Below are 18,907 nucleotides of genomic sequence, written 5' to 3'. Positions count from 1 at the left end.
TAGGTCACACCTTTAGTGACACTAACGTGTGCACATTCGGCACCTAATTCACTAGTATTTAATAAGACAGAAGTCAAACCTCCTGTAGTAAAACTGACATGTACATAAGACACAACCTTCTTTTGTATGACTGACAGGCACAGTGGTTACACCTCCTTCACTGAGACACACATACACAGCTGCTGCACCTGTAGTTAAACTGACATGTACTTAAGCAAGACCTCCTTCTCCAGGACAGACATACACAGAAGCTATACCTCATGTAGTAAACTGACAGTTATATTGCATTCATTGCGACTAACAGGCATGGAAGCCACGCCTCATTCACTGAGACTAACAAGTACAGAAGCTACACCTTTTTATTATGACACATACACAGAAGCCACACCTCCTTTAGTAAGACTAAGAGGCACAGAAATACACCGTCCTCACTGAGACTGACAGGCACAGAGGCCACACTTTCTTTACTGAGACTGACAGGCACAAAAAACACACTTTATTCAATGAGACTGACAGGCACAGAGGCCATACATCCTTCACTGAGACTGACAGGCACGAAAAACACACCTTATTTACTGAAACTGACAGGTACAGAGGCCACACATCCTTCACTGAGACTGACAGGCACAAAGAATACACACCGTCCTCACTGAGACTGACAGGCACAAAAACACACCTTATTTACTGAGACTGACAGGCACATAAAACACACCTTATTTACTGAGACTGACAGGCACATAAAACACACATCCTTCACTGAGACTGACAGGCACAGGGGCCACAGCATCAGTAACAATAACCTGATCATCAGTCATGCCTCCTTTAATCTGACTGACAGACATGTAGGCCACACTCCCTTCACTGAGACTGACAGGCACAGAAGCCACACCCTTTTCACTAAGACTAACAGTTGCAGAAGCCACATCTCCTTCACTGAGACTGACAGGCACAGAGGCCACATCTCCTTTACTGAGACTTAAAGGCGCAGAGGCCACATCTCCTTCACTGAGACTGACAGGCACAGAGGCCACATCCCCTTCACTTAGACTGACAGGCACAAAGGCCACATCTCCTTCACTTAGACTGACAGGCACAGAGGCCACATCTTCTTCACTGAGACTTAAAGGCGCAGAGGCCACATCCCCTTCAATGAGACTGACAGGCACAGAGGCCACGTCTACTTCACTGAGACTGACAGGCACAGAGGCCACATCTCCTTCACTGAGACTTAAAGGTGCAGAGGCCACATCTCCTTCACTTAGACTGACAGGCACAGAGGCCACATCTCCTTCACTGAGACTTAAAGGTGCAGAGGCCACATCCCCTTCAATGAGACTGACAGGCACAGAGGCCACGTCTCCTTTGCTGAGACTTAAAGGCACACAGGCCACATCTCCTTTACTAAGACTGACAGGCACAGGAGCCACACCATCATTAACAATGACATGAACATCAGTCCTGCCTTCTTTAGTAAGACTAACAGGCACAGAGGCAATATGATGTACTTACCTGTGTATTTACAGTTATTGAGTATAACTAGTTTAATGAAAACTCCCAAACTCTCCAAGACAGAGCTGACGATCATTGGGATTTCAGGCTGTGTTTTTGGACATAAGATTTATTTGCTTCTCCAGTTGCACTTCATCTCTCTGTGTGTCCACCAACGCACACATAAAAGAATCTTTTCTCCTTTCATACTTCATGCCATGATCCAAGAATGTGTAGATCCTTCAAATGGGTTTTTGATGTGGCCGTTTACTTTCTTCCCTACATTGTCCTGTGGAAAAGCAAGCATCCTCTTCTAAGCTTTAACAAAATAAGACTTGTTAAATGGGCGACCGCTGATTCATCCGTAGGGGTCTGGAGAGAGCTTTTATTTGGGCAACCTTTAACCATGGATGATGAATGAAAACAGATTTCCCACTAAGTGAAGCGAGCCATAATATCCTGGAAAAAAAAACCCCTCAAAACTCTGGGTAATGGTTCCTGTTTTTCCTTTCATAGCTTGCTTCCTTTCGAAAGCATTTTATAGATGATGGTATTTTGTCACCTCATGTATGTGCAAGTGTTTTGCCTGGCATAGAAATACAATTAATCAACATGTGAAATGGGGAGTTCTGACAAACGCGAGTTCTAAACCCTCATTTAATTACAAGCCAAAAGTGCTAAGCGGAAAAAAATGGCGGCGGTTACGCAAGCTAGTGTCTGCGCCTCTCGAGTTTTTTTGGAACCGTTTAGTGGTCTGGTGCCGCTCATGATCAGCCCACTCCAATTAACCGGCCTTGCTGCAGTGTGCATCATGAGTTGAAGATATAAGAGTGCAAGGAGGCCGTGTGGGAATTGAAAATTTATCAAGTGCATGGATGAGCATGCACATTCAAGCAAATAATAAATCTGGTGCTTCAGTCATGTACCGTACCTCTAATGAGTTGTTTTCGAGTTCATCTGGATTTTTCAAACTTTAAACACGAGACCAGATCATCAGTTAGATTTAGCCTTGGTCTATAATTTACATAGGGAGCAAACACTAGTACTTTGATCTCTATGATCGCTCGTATTCACTGGTCTGGAAGTGGTGAACAAACCCTTTTCCGGGCTGAGACAAGCGAGCTAGCTTCGGGGTTGGCCAACCTCCTCACGATGTCTAGCTTTTCTTAAAAATTAATTTTAAAGTATGTAAATGTAGGTCAGTGCTTCTGAGAGTGTTTAGGCCAGCAGAGAAGACTTTGCTTAGTGATCCAGTGTGATTTGTCCTTAAAGTATCCATGTGCTGGTATTAGGTGACATAAAGTGACACTGTTCTGGGCCAGTCCAGAGTTAAACTGCCAGTCCACAGTTAAAATGACATACAATATTGCAAAAATGTGCAAGGTACTAGTTGCTGAGTGTCTCCTGGTTTAGACACTGAATGGCCTGTGGGAAGAAGCTTCTCCTCATTCTCTTTGTGTTTGCTTTCAGAGAGCAGAACTCTGCAGGGAAAAAACATATTCCATTGTTGGGATGGAGGTCCTTCACAATCTTCCTGGCCCTGGTACGGCACTGTGTGCTGTATATTTCCTGCAGGTCAAGGAGCTCAGTGCGAATAGTACATTCAGCTTTACTGTGTAAAAAAGGGAAAAAGACATTATCAGATACCTCTCACCCCAGCCATGAACTATTTACTCTTCTCCCATCAGGCAGACACTACAGGTGCCCCAGAGCTTTCACAAAAAGACTAAAAAATAGCTTTTTTTCTGTGGCGGATACTGCACTAAACAGCCGATCAAAGAATGTTAATAAATACACTACTGCACTGTCACTTTCTGTCTATATTGCACTGCTGTATCCACTATACATCATTGCAACATCCATAACTTATGTTTATCATTGCACTACTGTATATTCCACCCATATTTATTCTGTATATACTGTATCATATCAACATTTACATACATACATACACTGATTAGACATAATATTAAAGTCACTGTCAGTTGAAACGAATAGCATTAAATTAATTTTCTGGTTACTAATTAATTTATTTGGGAAACATTACATGGGTGGGATTTATTATATACTTAGTACTTATACTATTTATACTATAAATAGTACAGATTATTGTCCTCTGAAAATAACTCAACATACAGCCATTATTGTCTAAATAACTGGCAACAAAACTGCTATACAACCTGCACATTGACTACTCTAAAATATATCCAAGTTTCATTTCTTTAGTATTGTCCCTTGAGAAGAAACACTAAATGGTTGCTGAAATGTGAGGGATGTATTTACTTTTGTGGGATACTATACTACATACATATACGTATGTATAGGCCACTTATGCACTTCTGGTTGGATGCTAACTGCATTTTATTGGCTTTTGTACATGTTTTTTGCTAAATCTAATCTAATCTTGTAGTGAAAAACAAACCTGGTTCAACTGGACAACGAATGCGGAAAAAAAAAGCATTTGCTTTTACTACTGGATAATTTAGCATCTTCCTCCTCCAGTTTTGTTTCATGCCAAGCTTTAGCCCAAGTCCCACATAACCAGGCTAAAAGAGCAATATGGAACCATGTGGAACCAAGGGCTTGGGTCAGATCCTTAAGATGGGCCCTTAAAAATGTAAATCGGCCAAGTTCATCTAGATGATCTTTAACCATGTGAATCTACTAGTCCTGGGAGCACAGCCAAAAAGCCTTGCCTCTTGCATAAACTCTCAAACATTTTGGCTTGAGCATGTTTTAAATGATTTTGCATGAAGTTTATATAAATGTTGTATATTATTGCCACATTAAGGTTTTCTGAGGTGGTTGATGGTTTCTCACACTTTTCTTACATATTTTCTAACCTGAAACCGTATGGATTTTGTCCCATGCAGTCACTTTTTTATATCAAAGCATCTTGTGGGTGTGGATTTGGGCAGATGTTTTAAAATACTTAAAGTTCAAATTCTAAACATGGTAACAAAGCGTGTCTTCGGACATGGTTAAGGGCTGTTGTTTGATTAAACTCGTACCCTCTTCACAGATATTTAGGTGGCTGTAAATGTCAGGCTGCTTCAGGGAACTGGGCTTCAGCTCTGACTATTTCTGACGTTTCCAGAGCTTGTGTCAATGCAAATCTACATTACTGATGTCCCATGATTATGTATGCAGCTGTTTATGGTCTGGTGGCCCAAAAGCAGGTCACGGCATCTGATTGCTTTTCCCATTAATAGCGTCATTCAGATATGAAAAGAGAGAAATAAAAAGAAATCAGTTAGTCGGAAGAAACTTTCACGCCACTTTGCAATTTCTTTTTCTTGATGATAACTTGTATTTTTCCCTCCCCAAAGGCAAAGTGTTTAGGCAAATGATTTGCACAAGCCTCGGAAACACGATCGCATGAAGGAAGATAAAATGGATTCAATTTGCTGGACTGAAATGGATTTTGCTTGTTGGTGTGTCTTGTTCTCTGCAGTAGGAGAGAGGATAAGCTGCGGATTCCGAGCGGCTGGCTCTGCCATCTTGCTCCCGAGATCGTCTGCCAGCTTTCCCCGGAGACGGCGGAAGATCAGCTCCCCTTTTCCAAACAGTCTGACGTCTTCGCCTTTGGGTGGGTTCCCTTTTTCACATGTGACGAACATAAGCACATACCTTATGTAACAATAAACTTAAAAACTTAAGAAATTTCTGTTGGAATCCTTTTGAAATTCATGGATTATCAATAGGGGTTCATTTACCCTCATGGGAAACATTGGGCTGCATAAAAAATATATAGCATCAAAACCTACAGTATATAGTACTTGCATAGCACTTAGAATGTAGACATCTTGGACTGTGTTTGTTGGACTCGCATGTAAAAACACATTCCAACATTCCAAGAAAATCTTGCAGAATCCACAGGATGCCAAAGGACTTTTATGTTTTTTTACATTAAACTGTGCATTTCTATATTATGATGTATGAGACTTAAAGTTTATGCTCTGCATAACATCGGACTGGAAAATATAATATAATGTATATTATATTTAACATCATTAACTAGTCTGTACAAATCCAATGGAAACTATATATTTCAATGGAGACCCCATTAAAATCCAGCAGAATCTACACAGAAGCGAGTCCATATTCCAATAGATTTTGGATTCCATTAGATAAGCCATTAATGACATAGAAAACTAGATAAATGTAAAACCATATTCTAGTATACAGTAATACTGAGAAGGAAACTGCCACAGTTATGCCATGAAACTATTCATCCCATCAGCCACTGCACCAAGTCTCATGTTTGTTTACTCTTGTCTCTTATTTGTCTTTCTATGTTTGTTTTTAGGTTAATTTGTGTGCACTTTATTAAATAATTTTTGCAGAAATAATAAAAAAAATTATAGAAATAGAATTAAGCCATTTTTTCCAGTTCCTAATGGATTATTCATTAAAGACCATATTTTAATGGTAAACCCATTTGGAACCACATAATAATGTGGTACCAATGTACTATACCCATTACATTTTAGCAGAAATATACATACAAATGACTATAAACTAATGCATAATTCTTAAAAATCCAGAAATGATACATGGAAATAAGGTTCCTGCATGCAGTATGCTCCATTAAAATTTTATAGAAAAGACATAGAAATGTGACAAAATATATTCTGAAACATTATTAAAATCCAGTCATATGTAACAAAAGAATTTTTCATTAAATTCCAGTCGAAACCACATGGAAATGGTTCCATATTTCAGTTTACGATATAATCCAATAAAATTGAGCAGAAAACATAAATTGGACCACATTTTGATTGATTTCCCATACCTTCATCCGCAAAACAAAAAATACAATAAAGGACACCCAGAACTGTTGAGCAGCTACAATCATTTATCAGACAACAGACGGTCCTTTATAAGACAACATTTCTCTTCCTAAACTAAACACCTAAACTAAAAACCATTTCCAAATTGATAATTAATTAAAAATATAGAAACAAGACTATTGTTCGAAATATACTATTTCTTTTAAATGCTATGAGACCATATTACAATTAGAAACATCCATTAGAACCCCCATTAAAACCCTTAGAAATCAATACTATTCCAATAAGTAACCATTAACACCTAAAAGAGAAAGTGAAAAGTGGATTTGATTTATGAGTCTTTTATAAAGTAAAATCTCTTTTCCCCTTCTCACAGTTGGCCGTCTAATCAAATAATCTGTTTCTTTTAAAAGAGTTGGAGTCGTTATAAATTCATTACTCATTCACCTCTAATATGCAGCAGTTTGTGCAGTACCGGTCTGCAAATAACTCTACAAAGATTTCATTTGGGGCTGCTAAGCATTTCTTTATTGCCCATATTGTCTCCCTTCGGGCTAATGAACTGTTAGACCCGAAACAATCAATTAAAAGCACAACACTGGAGTCAATCTCATTTTACAGCAGCGGCGACGTGACGAGGAAAAAAGCACCGCAAAAGGTCTACAAATGCATTACAGTTAATGAACTCTAATGTTTCATTTCCTCCCTGAACTCTCTGAAAATTGAGGTGAAAGTGACCCCAGATCTGTCGCTTACCATTAGTTCAGGACAATAATCACCCCAGCTTAAATGAGAGAAGTTGCGGGAGAATGTGGGAAGTGTATTATCCGTTAGCCACTTGCTGTTCTCTGGGGGAGTGCTTAGGAATAGGTGCTGAATTTGGCGTTTTGGTTGTTCGGCTTTATTCCCCACACAATGTTCCTCTGGAGATCGTAATGACCGTGTCCAGCTTGCTAGTTCAGCACTAATTCTTACCTGAAGGCTAATAAAGCTCTCTCAGGTGTGGTGTCTGTGAGCTGTCAAAACTTTTGGAAAGAAACTAAGCCAATTTACGAAAGTAATTGACAGAATACTTTTATCTTAGTTTTGTAATTTAGACAAAATGCTTGTTTTGTGATGAATCTTTATGAGTAACGAATAAAACACATGAGGGATGTGCTAAAATAATCAGTTACAGCAGTGGTCCCGAACCCCCAGGCCGCAGACTGGCACCGGTCCCTGGGTCAATTGGTACCGGGCCACACAGAAAGAATACATAACTTACATTATTTCCGTTTTATTTATTATCTGATTCTGAATGATGTTTTATTTTGGAAAATGACCGGATTCTCTCCTCCACATCTGTCTATGACTCACTCTTGATGTATGTCATGATGCCTCGGTCACATGTCTTACCTCCATCCGCTACCTTCTTAAAGGGGCTTCTCCGGCCGCTAACACATAATACATTACCGCTAAATTCAAACCCCCAAGTGAGCAAAATGAATAAAACAACAACACAGTGGATTCACGTTTATAATTATATTTAGAAAATACCAGTTTTTATGCTGATCGTATCATTTTATTTTGTTGTATATATCTGCCAGACCCTAAAAGTCAGTTTTCACCGGTCTGTGAAAATATTGTCCGACATTAAATCGGTCCGTGGCGGAAAAAATGTTGGGGACCGCTGAGTTATAGGATGGTGTCCATTATTTAAAAAAACTGAGAGATTAATGGATCCTCTCCACTTGGAGAACAACCCCAGTTTTGCTGTTTTGTTGTGCAGATTGAGATAATTCAAATAAAATGAATTGAATTCATTTGAATTGAATTGAATTTTCTGCTCACTATTCATGTACAGAGTGGCTATTTGAGTTAACATTTACTTCCTGCCAGCTTGAACCACAATACACATTCTCCAGTAACATTAACAAGGCAATTATGCCTGAAAAGCTGCTGCTCACTGGATGTTTTTTGTTTTTCGCACCAAATGCATGTCCTGCATTATTTTTGTACTTTTGACTTCTGGCACAGTTGAGCCAGATATAAAAACCTTAAACTTAATTTGGAGTTCACACAGCTGGACTCTAATCTGTGCAGAGGCAGAAACTATGTGTGTGTGTGTGTGTGTGTGTGTGTGTGTGTGTGTGTGTGTGTGTGTGTATGTGTGTGTGTGTGTGTGTTCAGCCATCATACACTGTGTGGGTGCACTGCACTTGTAAAATGAATAGATGGATAGATGGGAAGATGTGGGGCACGGCTCTACTGCCATCTAACACAATTGCATTCAGTGTCCATATAGAGGATTCTGTCTACGAAATCATGCACATCACAAGGAATAGAATTTATTTCATGAATGCTTTGTGCTCTTTATGTTTACATATGGTTTTCTCTAGGCTTCTTATAGTTTGCAACAAACATGAACATGCTGCAAACAGCAGGACTTGGATTTAAACCTTATATTTTATTTATACCTTATACCTTTATATCTTATATTTTATTTTATATAGTTTTTATACTTTATTTATCTGCTTTTTTTCTTTCTCCCCACCCTATTCACCTCTTGCCGGACCGTCGTATAAAGCATTTCACTGCATGTCGTACCCTGTATGTATGTGTATGTTATGAATAAAAAAATTTGATTTGATTGATTTGATTTACGGTATCCTTTACCCTCCTTCATATGTACAATCGAATCCCGATGTTTTCTGCACAGTTGTACACAGGTTTGGTAATGAGTTCGCTATGGCTAATGATGTTTGTCTTTTTGCCTCTTAGCCATATCACTCTTTGCATCCTCCATGTACTGATGTGAGGATTTGTTTGTTCGCTATCAACACTCGACTCGCTGATTTTTAATTAATTTAATTATGGCGAAAAGAATGTCAGCATGATCTTGTGCATGTTTCAGAAGTCAAGAGCCTCTTTTGATTATTTAATCAATTATTTTTTTCGGACCATAGGAGGTCCGACACGGGGGCATCACTAATAGAGGGGCATCACGAGGGCTTTTATGTTACACAAACAAACATCTTTAAACTCGTATTCTTCTGACACATGTGTATGTTGGTGTGCATAATACATATCTTCTGTCCTCCAGGACGATCTGGTACGAGCTGCATGCACGAGAGTGGCCTTTTAAGACCCAGCCAGCTGAAGTGATCATATGGCAGGTGGGCAGCGGCATGAGACCCAACCTCACTCAGATCGGCATGGGCAAAGAGATCTCGGTGAGCAAGATGATAAACATTGGGATTTAACCTGGGAATGCTTGCAGGAAATATATCTTTTTTATTAATCCTTGTAATAAAGGTCATGATCACACACACACACACACACACACACACACACACACACACACACACACACATATATATATATATATATATATATTAGGGGTGTAATGGTACACATTTTTCTTTACAGGGCTTTTGGTGCAATTCTTTTTACATGTAGAACATAAAAATTTGAGTTAAAATTTGAGTTCCCTCAGAAACGTATTAAGTGGCTTCGCAAGTTTGTTTAGTCTCTGCCTAATAATTGTATTACTATTACACTTGAATACACACAACAATAACAGGGGTATAAAAAAGAAACTAGAGTTAGCGCAGTGTCATTGTGGCGACTCGCTCTGTACCACATATACAATTTATTTTGCGCTTGCATGAAAATGTTAAAGAATCAATAGTGCTAGCATTAGCCGCTAACCAGGAAGTGGCTAGCGGCTAATGCTAGCACTATGGATTCTTAAACATTTTATGTCCAGTTGAAATAAATTTTTTAAAGAGGAAATCCTGACAATTCCACATATTGAGGGAGTGAATGAATGAATAATGGAAGGAGTGAAGACATTTGATAAAGTTTGCTGAAATCAGTAGAGCAGTTAAGTAGATCATATCTTTAAAAAATGTAATATTGAATGTAAAACACACACACTTTTACATACACATCTATTCAAATGGGGTCTAACAAATGTAAACTATTTAATGACATTTTTCCATTTATTTAATCGATTCTGCAATTTAATCATTATAATAAAAACGTGTACTGGGTTAGTTGTATTTATTTTCTTTTAATTGTATAAAATGTAATATATAATTTTAGATATTATTTATCCAAGCAGGCATTTTTATTCAAAACTGTTTTAAAAACGTAAACAGTTCAAATGTTGTTGATCACAAATGTTAATAATAATAAACTCGTCAATAAAAAAAAACCCTGAAACTTACCAAAATTAAACCAAACGTGACTTCAAAACCGATACTGTACGTACCGAACTGTGTATTATTTGTACCGTTACACCTTTAATATCTCTCTCTCTCTCTCTCTCTCTCTCTCTCTCTCTCTCTCTCTCTCTCTCACTTTCTCTCTCTCTTTAGATAGATAGATAGATAGATAGATAGATAGATAGATAGATAGATAGATAGATAGATAGATAGATAGATAGATAGACACATAGATACATAGATACATAGATAGATAGATGTGGCAAAATGATTTACATAGAAGAGAACAAAAAAGTTCTCATTAGTGTCAAACCCCTTATTTAAGTATAATATTTAAGTTGATTATGGATTAAGATATGTGTGGGAAAGTTCTTCACATTGACTTTCTTGTTCTTTTGTAGGACATCCTGCTATTCTGCTGGGCTCAAGAGCCCGAGGAGAGACCGAGCTTCTCCAAGCTGATGGAGCTGCTCGAGAAACTGCCTAAGCGCAACCGCCGTCTCTCGCACCCCGGGCACTTCTGGAAATCAGCTGAGTATGTAAAATGAGCCAGGTTCTAAAAGAAACTACTCTGAAGTCCTGAGGATTAAGTTTATTGCCATTAGACACACGGCATTGTGGGAAACCAGTGCGCAGGGGTCCGGGTAGGGGGAGTTGAATTGTACGTGTAGTCAATTTTGCATCATGTTCTTCTGTTTATCGTTTGATCATGTATGTAGATTTTTTTTTATTATTTTTATTATTTATTGTTTAGTTCTCTGTTTTTGTTTTTTTCTTTTTAATCTGTTCAATCTGTTTTTGTGCTTTTGAATTTATTCATGATTAATTTTGTCAATGTTATCGTGTTGACAAACTTCTGTTCAGTCACGTTCGACGATGCATTTTGATTAACAAATGCAAAATTGTTTGTATTCCTCTGTGACTCGTGCGTCTGTACGTTTTCTTTTCACAAGTACGTGTAGTTCCGGAGTGAATGTATCTTGGATTATAATTTTTTTTGTCGGATTTGTTGTTTGATCTATTGTTTTATTCTTTGCTTTCAGTCCATTCATCAGCATCCATTTTATGTATGTGTGCTTGTGTGCTTGTGTGTGTGTGTGTGTGTGTGTGTGTGTGTGTGTGTGTGTGTGTGTGTGTGTGTGTATGTGTGTTTTTTAACTTGGTGACCAATGTTCCCACATGGACAGGACATTTTGACCTTGTTTGTGACAGTTTGACCTTGTCAGGATATTTGGTTTGTCCCCACATGGATTTTTTTCAAAAATAGAACAATAATATTAATCTTTAGATAATTAAAGGGTCCTCACAAGGCTAAGTCCAAGTGGTGTGTGTGTGTGTGTGTGTGTTGGCATTCATGTGGCCGTTTCAAGTCACAAAGCTTTACTACACTTTTAAGGTGCACAAGCATACTTATAAAGAATATAATAATAAAAAAAATGAATATCTAGAGAATAAAGTTTTTTTTTTGTTTTGGTTTTTTTATACACAAAAGAAAAATGTATAATAAAGAACATGTTTCCTTGCATGTTTTTGCATTTCTAGGAAATCCCATCACTTTTCAATTCCAGACGCCCGGATTGTATTATGTATAATATATTAACTGTGATAATGTGAGACCTTGACGGGTTAAACTCTGTCTTCTTCTTCTTCTTTCGGCTTCTCCCATTAGGGGGCGCCACAGCGGATCATCCATCTCCAGACCCCTTGTCCTCTTCATCTGCCTCTTTCAAACCAACTACCTGCATGTCTTCCCTCACCACATCCATAAACCTCCTCTTGGTCTTCCTCTTTTCCTCCTTCCTGGTGGCTCCATCCTGAGCATTCTCCTACCGATATAATATAATCCATGTCCCTCCTCTGCACATGTCCAAACCATCTCAATCTCACCTTCCTCACCTTGTCTCCAAAACGTCCTACATGCCCTGTCCCTCTAATAAACTCATTTCCAATCCTGTCCATCGTCGTCACTCCTAACGAAAACCTCCACATCTTCAGCTCTGCTACCTCCAGCTCCACCTCCTGTCTCTTGCAGATACTCTTCTATCACAAATCACTCCTGCTATCACTCTTCTCCACCCACTCCACCCTGCCTGCACTCTTTTCTTCATTTCTCTAACACACACTCCATTAATTTGCACTGTTGACTCCAGGTACCTGAACTCCTCCACCTTCTCCCCCTCTCCGCACCACTCCACTGTCCTCTCTCTCTCATTCACACACATGTACCGTGTCTGAGCCTGTACGAAATACGAAAGAGAGCTCTGTGTGCCAGCGGTGAAAGAGTGGAGGGCGGAGCCGGACGGAACGAGCTGTAAGAAACACCTGCAGCTGATGAGACTAATCAGTGCGCTCTGTTTCAGTACAGCGACCGCAATAAAGAGGCGCGAGACACCAGCCTTGGAAAAAGTTAGACACCAAGCAGAGACGAGCGGAAGGGTCGCAAACGGTGAGCGCGGGCGGGGCCAGTGAAAGACGTGCACTCAGGCCTTTCTTGGGTTTCAGCACCACTGTAAAACACTCACTGTTTCCATGCTGGAAGAAAGAGACAGAAGTACACCAAGCAGAGCTTTCTTTATTTGCTTTGAATTTTACCCTGACACTTTTCTTTCCAGTACTCACGCTGGGCCTCACCCACACACTCGCGGATCGGCCTACCTTTCTCCGGCATCCGCCTGTCTCACTCGCGGATCGGCACGCTTTCTCTCTTGAGCGCCCCCCCGGGATTCCACATGGACCGGCACTTCTTTTACTGGCATCCACCCAAGTGCCCTCACCAGCACCTGCCTGGGCATAGTCACTGTCCGGCGACGCTTCCGCTCTACTCTGCTTGGTGGAGCTCTTCCCAAGACGATTGCCGTCGCTGGACTGAAACAGAGCGCACTGATTAGTCTCATCAGCTGCAGGTGTTTCTTACCGCTCGTCCCGTCTGGCTCCGTCCCCCATTTGCTCACCACCCTGGTACACTTGGGTCCGTTCCTTAGTTTCGATATAATGTCGAAGTTGAAAACCGATTTGAATAACAAAAATGTACATGCAGGTTTGGACAATTTTCACGTGTAAATCCCAAAACAATCCCACGACCGTTGCATGCAAAGCAAAGCACATAGCTGACAGTGGAAACTGTCACGGAGGCGTTCCAGCATTCCATGTCTTGCTTCTGACCTTGCAGGCAACATGGGTGTAGACAATCCATACTTTTCCTGTACCATCCCATAATAACCAGGTCCTGACCTGCTCAGAGATCTCTTGTTGCTCTTTGGGAAGATTTTTTATTTGTTTTTCATTTATATTTGTACAGCTTAAACATTTTAACTGCATGGACGAAGGCCCATTACGGGACCTCTTTAAAACTAAAATAGCACGTGTAATGCATCGCGGTAAAAATTATTCTTATATCCATATTCAAATATTTGGATTCATCCAGGATCACACTATTAGAGTTGCTTAAAAAAAAAGGAATGATAGATGTTTAAAAGACTACATGTGATTATATTAAGTCTATTCTATCACATAAGTCTGTATCATATCAGGTTCAGGATGTACAGAAACTGCTTGTTAACAATCGTTCCAAGCCTGTTCACACTTGTCGGTTCGCATTAGTAACTGTAATTTATTTACACACACATGCACACGCCGCTTATTTATCTCACGGCGAACGTATAGATTGTGTGTCATTTATTCTTTCTTTCTTCTTTTCTATCTTTCTTTCTCACCTTTTACCTGATCTTTTAAGATTTGAATTATGAATTCATGTTTGAGTTTATCTATATTTCTTTCTTTTGTTTTTCTGTGTGTGAATTGTGTGTAAATATTTGCTTTGACGTTTCTTTTCTCCACGATTTTTTCGACTTTTCTGTACTGTAGGTTGTAGGTGTGTAACTGCTTGTAATTACAGATGCCTTATGGTGCACAGCTTAGTGACTGCTTTATTCATCACAAGCTCCTTCTTTTCACTCATCCTTTATGAGAAGGAAAAAAAAAGACAATAAAAATATTTTCATTTTGGAATTTTATTATGTTTTTCTTTCTTTTACCCTCTCCTTCCTTGCTTTTGTTTTTACGTTCACGTTTCCCATTTTATGTTCACAGAATTCGAAGTAGAGTCCACTCCAGATTTACGACACCATTAAAAGAAATCAGGATTATTTTTGGATGTATCAGTGTGGGTTTATCCAGGTTGCCTGGTTTTATTCAGAAAAAAACAATACTACATGGATTGGCTGTGATAAAGTTGCCATTGTGAAGTGATTGCTCAGGGTGGAAGGAATAGAAGGCAGGCGACATTTTATAAAAAACAACGAGGCTGTACTTTATGCCACAGTCAAGTTTCACTTTTCAGTGTAAGCATTTTAATACACACAACACACACCTTTCCGTTTGCTTCTTTCGTGACTCTCGTCCCACCTCCTTTATATCTTTTGCGACACTTGCTGCAATAAACCACAGTCATTAATAAAACTATACAATGGTAATAATTCCATTCACTCGCTTCCTCTGGCCCCACCCTCTATTTGCAAACCTGTGCTTGATCACGCCCCTTTTCCAACAGCCACTAGAAATACATTTGTGCTTGCTTATTAATTAGTGAAATAGTTATTCATAGTTCATTAGACGAATTACCTTTTTTTTTTTTTACATTTTCCTACAAAAACGCTCAGGAAAAACTACTTACAAACATGAAAGAACATTTTTTAACTTATCCCTTCGGATAAGGGCATCTGCTAAATGCTGTAAAATATACATTTTTCGATCCCATTACAGGAATGACTGTGGGACATAAAACCACCATGTCAGTCAGAACTTTCTTTCGGCTTCTCCCATTAGGGGTCGCCACAGCGGATCATCCGCATGTTTGATTTGGCACATGTTTTTACGCTGGATGCCCTTCCTAACGCAACCCTCCCCATTTATCCGGGCTTGGGACCGGCACCAAGGCTTGTGCAACTCTAATGGCTGGGGTTGGTTCCCTGACCGGGGATCAAACCCGGGCCGCAGTGGTGAGAGCGCCACTAGACCACCAGGGGACTCCGCCATGTCAGTCAGAACTAATTTGCAAAAATAAAGGCTAAGGCTCCTTAAATCCTATACAACCTAATTATCCTTTCTAATAATATATATTATGAGTGCTTTAAACACTTAAAAAAAAAATCTAATGAAAAATATTTTCATGAACAGTGAAAGTAGTTCTGGAGTTGACTCTATCAATGTTCACTATCACATTTAGTTTTTTTTATATTTGTTTATATTTGTATTTGTCTATGGACAAAAGATTGTGGACACCTGAGTACCAAATTCGTATGTGCTTTGTGAACATTCCAGTCCACATTTGCTATTATAATACCCTCCACTCTTCTGGGAAGATGTTCCACTAGATTTTAGCATGTGCTTCTAGAGACTGGTGTGAGATTCGTTCAGCCACAAGGGTGTTGAGGGTTGACTTCAGAGATCTATTGCAGGAGATCTTCCACTCCAACCCATGTAAAGCATATCTGGCTTTGTGAACAGTGACATTGTCATGCTGAAACAGTTTAATGATACCACATCCAAAGATATTTTGTGTAATTGTGTGATGTAACTTTGTGGGAACAGTTTGGGAAAGAACCACATTTGGCTGGATAAGTCAGGTGTCCCAATACTTTTGTCATTATAGTTTATTTTTAACCAAAAACTAAATGAAGCTTTAAATCAAAATTGCATCGCCATCCTTTAACTATTGACTTGATAACCGATTAGCAGTGCAGATATGTAATATGTGTTTGTGTTCCATTACCTTTTCCAATATAGATAGCACACTATCAGAGTGAGTCAAATGTCCCACATGATGCTGAATCACAGCAGGAAAAGTCACTCTGACTTGGTGTCTCTCCCTCTCTCATAATAGCCTGATAGCTCCAAGGTGTCAAAGGTCACAATAAACAGGTCTAAGCTCACAAATTGGCATCTGTACAATTTCATCAGAGCATAACAGCTGACTTCGTTCTGATTAACAGTGTTGCCATTTCTGAGTACCGAGACATGAAGAAAAAACGGATCCTCCAGCAAATTAGAAGATCAAAAGCCAAAATAAAAAGGGGTTTGGTGTTAGTATCTTTAAACTTTTTTTTAACTTAACACAGTTTTAGTCTTACCTTAGTTCAAAATGTCCAAAGTGTAGGTAAACAGTCTATATTTCCATAAAGTTCTAGCATTATGAAGGGTTTTCAGTTGATCCAAAGTTGATTTCTGCAAAAGAAGGTCTCTGTTTTGAAAAATAAATATTTGACACAACCACACAAGTACACACTTGCATTCTGCATTCTAATTTTTTAAATATCAGCTTAAAATATATTTGCATATATTTATATGCATGCACCCTCATCCAGAGCGACTTGCATGTATACAACTGAGCAGTTGAAGGTTAGGGGCCTTGTTTAAGGGCTCAGAATTGGCAGCTTGGTGGTGCTGAAAATTTTACTCACAACCTTCTGACCAGAAGCCCAATTAAGTTACCACTTCAAAATATATACACAAGTAGTCTCCAACGTACGATGGCGATGCATTCCAATGACTCCATCGTAGCTTAGTCTTGAGTCCTGGGGTCTTAAAGAATAGTGAGTAGTATTGGGTAGTATAATGAAAATCGTTAATAATTTAACAAATTACAGTACTAAATTCCACAAAACAGATCAATTTACGGTACCGTATTGTAAAAACTGTGGAATAGATGTATTCAAAATGCAGCTTTAAAGGAATTAGCCCTGGTACCCGCTAACACCAGACTGACACAGCTATCACTGGTAGGCTGTTTGGTTCTACAGTCTGGACTTAAGCAGAAGTTAAAGTTTAGGTTGTGTTATTTTCAAATTTATAGGCACTATGACCATGCTAATTACAGAGAAAATCAGTTAGCATTAAACCGGTAGTGCAGATAGCGAAGATGTCAAATAAAATAGCAAAATAGCTGTAACGGTTAAAGTAAACAGTATGGTGCATATCAGTTGTGTAAATGTCAATCAGGTGGAATAGAAATCAGTATGGGCAGTAGGTTGAGGTAGAGGTAACAGTAGATATAGTCATGTATTAGCCCCCAGCCCTTGGCATACATCTAAATTTACAGAATCACACACTGATTTGCTTTAAGCCACTTGTTAAGCCCAAACCATGTTATCCCATGTAGAAAGTGCTTTCCCATGTAGATCATGCTGTCCAATGTAGACCGTGATATCTCGTGTAGACAATGCTATCCCATGTGGACCATGCTATTTTATGTGGACCATGCTATCAATGTAAACCATTTTATAACAAGTAGATCGTGTTATAACATGTAGACCATGCTATTCCATGTGGACCATGCTATTTTATGTAGACCATGCTATCCCATGTAGGCAATGCTATTTCATGCCTTCCAATGTGGACCATACTATTTTATGTGGACCATGCTATCAATGTAAACCATTTTATAACAAGTAGATTGTGTTATAACATGTAGACCATGCTATCCCATGTGGACCATGCTATTTTATGTAGACCATGCTATCCCATGTAGGCAATGGTCTTTAATGCCCTCCAATGTGGACCATACTATTTTATGTGGACCATGCTATCCCATGTAGACCATGTTATTTTATGTGGACCATGCTATCTCATGTAGTCCATGCTATTTTATGTAGACCATGCTATCCCATGTAGGCAATGCTATTTCATGCCCTCCAATGTGGACCATACTATTTTATGTGGACCATGCTATCTCATGTAGACCATGCTATTCTATGTAGACAATGCTATTTTATGTAGACAATGCTATTTTATGTAGACAATGCTAGCCTATGTAGATCTTTAAGCTCTGGTGGTTCACTTACCCTAAACATTGTTTTCCTTTTCAATTCATACATACTATAAAACACAGATGTTCCCTGTAGAAAAGTGCACCAGCAACTTTTTACTTTCTGTTAGTAGTCAAATGATTAAATACATTTCTTAACTTTTTTGTGTTAAAATTGTTGTAAGCATTGCGCTTTGATGCTAAGGCAAAGCAGACATGTTGTTCATTAAATTTTTTCTATCTTTCAACTTCTCAGTTAAGATCAATTTGGATTTTACATTGTACACATGTAAAGACCAGAAAGAGACGTCTGGCAGACAAAGAGCTAGCTTGATTTGTGTCATTCTTCAGAACTGCAGGTATCCACACGTGTGGGAGGACTTTCAAACTAATATTGCGGCTCAAATGACTGGCTTGAAAGGCATCTACGTGATGGTGAGAAGTGTGTGGGCTTTTCTTTAACCTATCTTAAAGGCACCTACATACTTTTCTGAGCTATTACTCATTAGTCAAGATCTGGAGATTTGAAAAACCAGGAACAAAAAGAGATGAGCAGTGAAAGAGCTGCGCTGTATGGAGCTGCAGGTTAGCAGACCTCTGGCTGTGAGTCAGCTTTC

General features: G+C 39.1%; 1 protein-coding gene across 1 annotated transcript in view; it reads left to right on the top strand.

Moving 5' to 3' along the window:
• ksr2 (kinase suppressor of ras 2) overlaps window positions 1-12,226 on the top strand; it is a 104,590-nt gene extending 92,364 nt beyond the window's left edge. The window contains 3 exon segments of the mRNA XM_046842066.1: window positions 4,943-5,077; window positions 9,364-9,493; window positions 10,891-12,226. Of these exon segments, the coding sequence (XP_046698022.1) occupies window positions 4,943-5,077; window positions 9,364-9,493; window positions 10,891-11,037 (412 nt within the window). The 3' untranslated portion in view covers window positions 11,038-12,226.
• Window positions 12,227-18,907: the final 6,681 nt, after the last annotated feature.

This window comes from Silurus meridionalis, chromosome 27, assembly GCF_014805685.1.
Source record: "Silurus meridionalis isolate SWU-2019-XX chromosome 27, ASM1480568v1, whole genome shotgun sequence".
Taxonomy (NCBI): domain Eukaryota; kingdom Metazoa; phylum Chordata; class Actinopteri; order Siluriformes; family Siluridae; genus Silurus; species Silurus meridionalis.
This window is presented reverse-complemented; position numbering and strand designations above follow the sequence as displayed.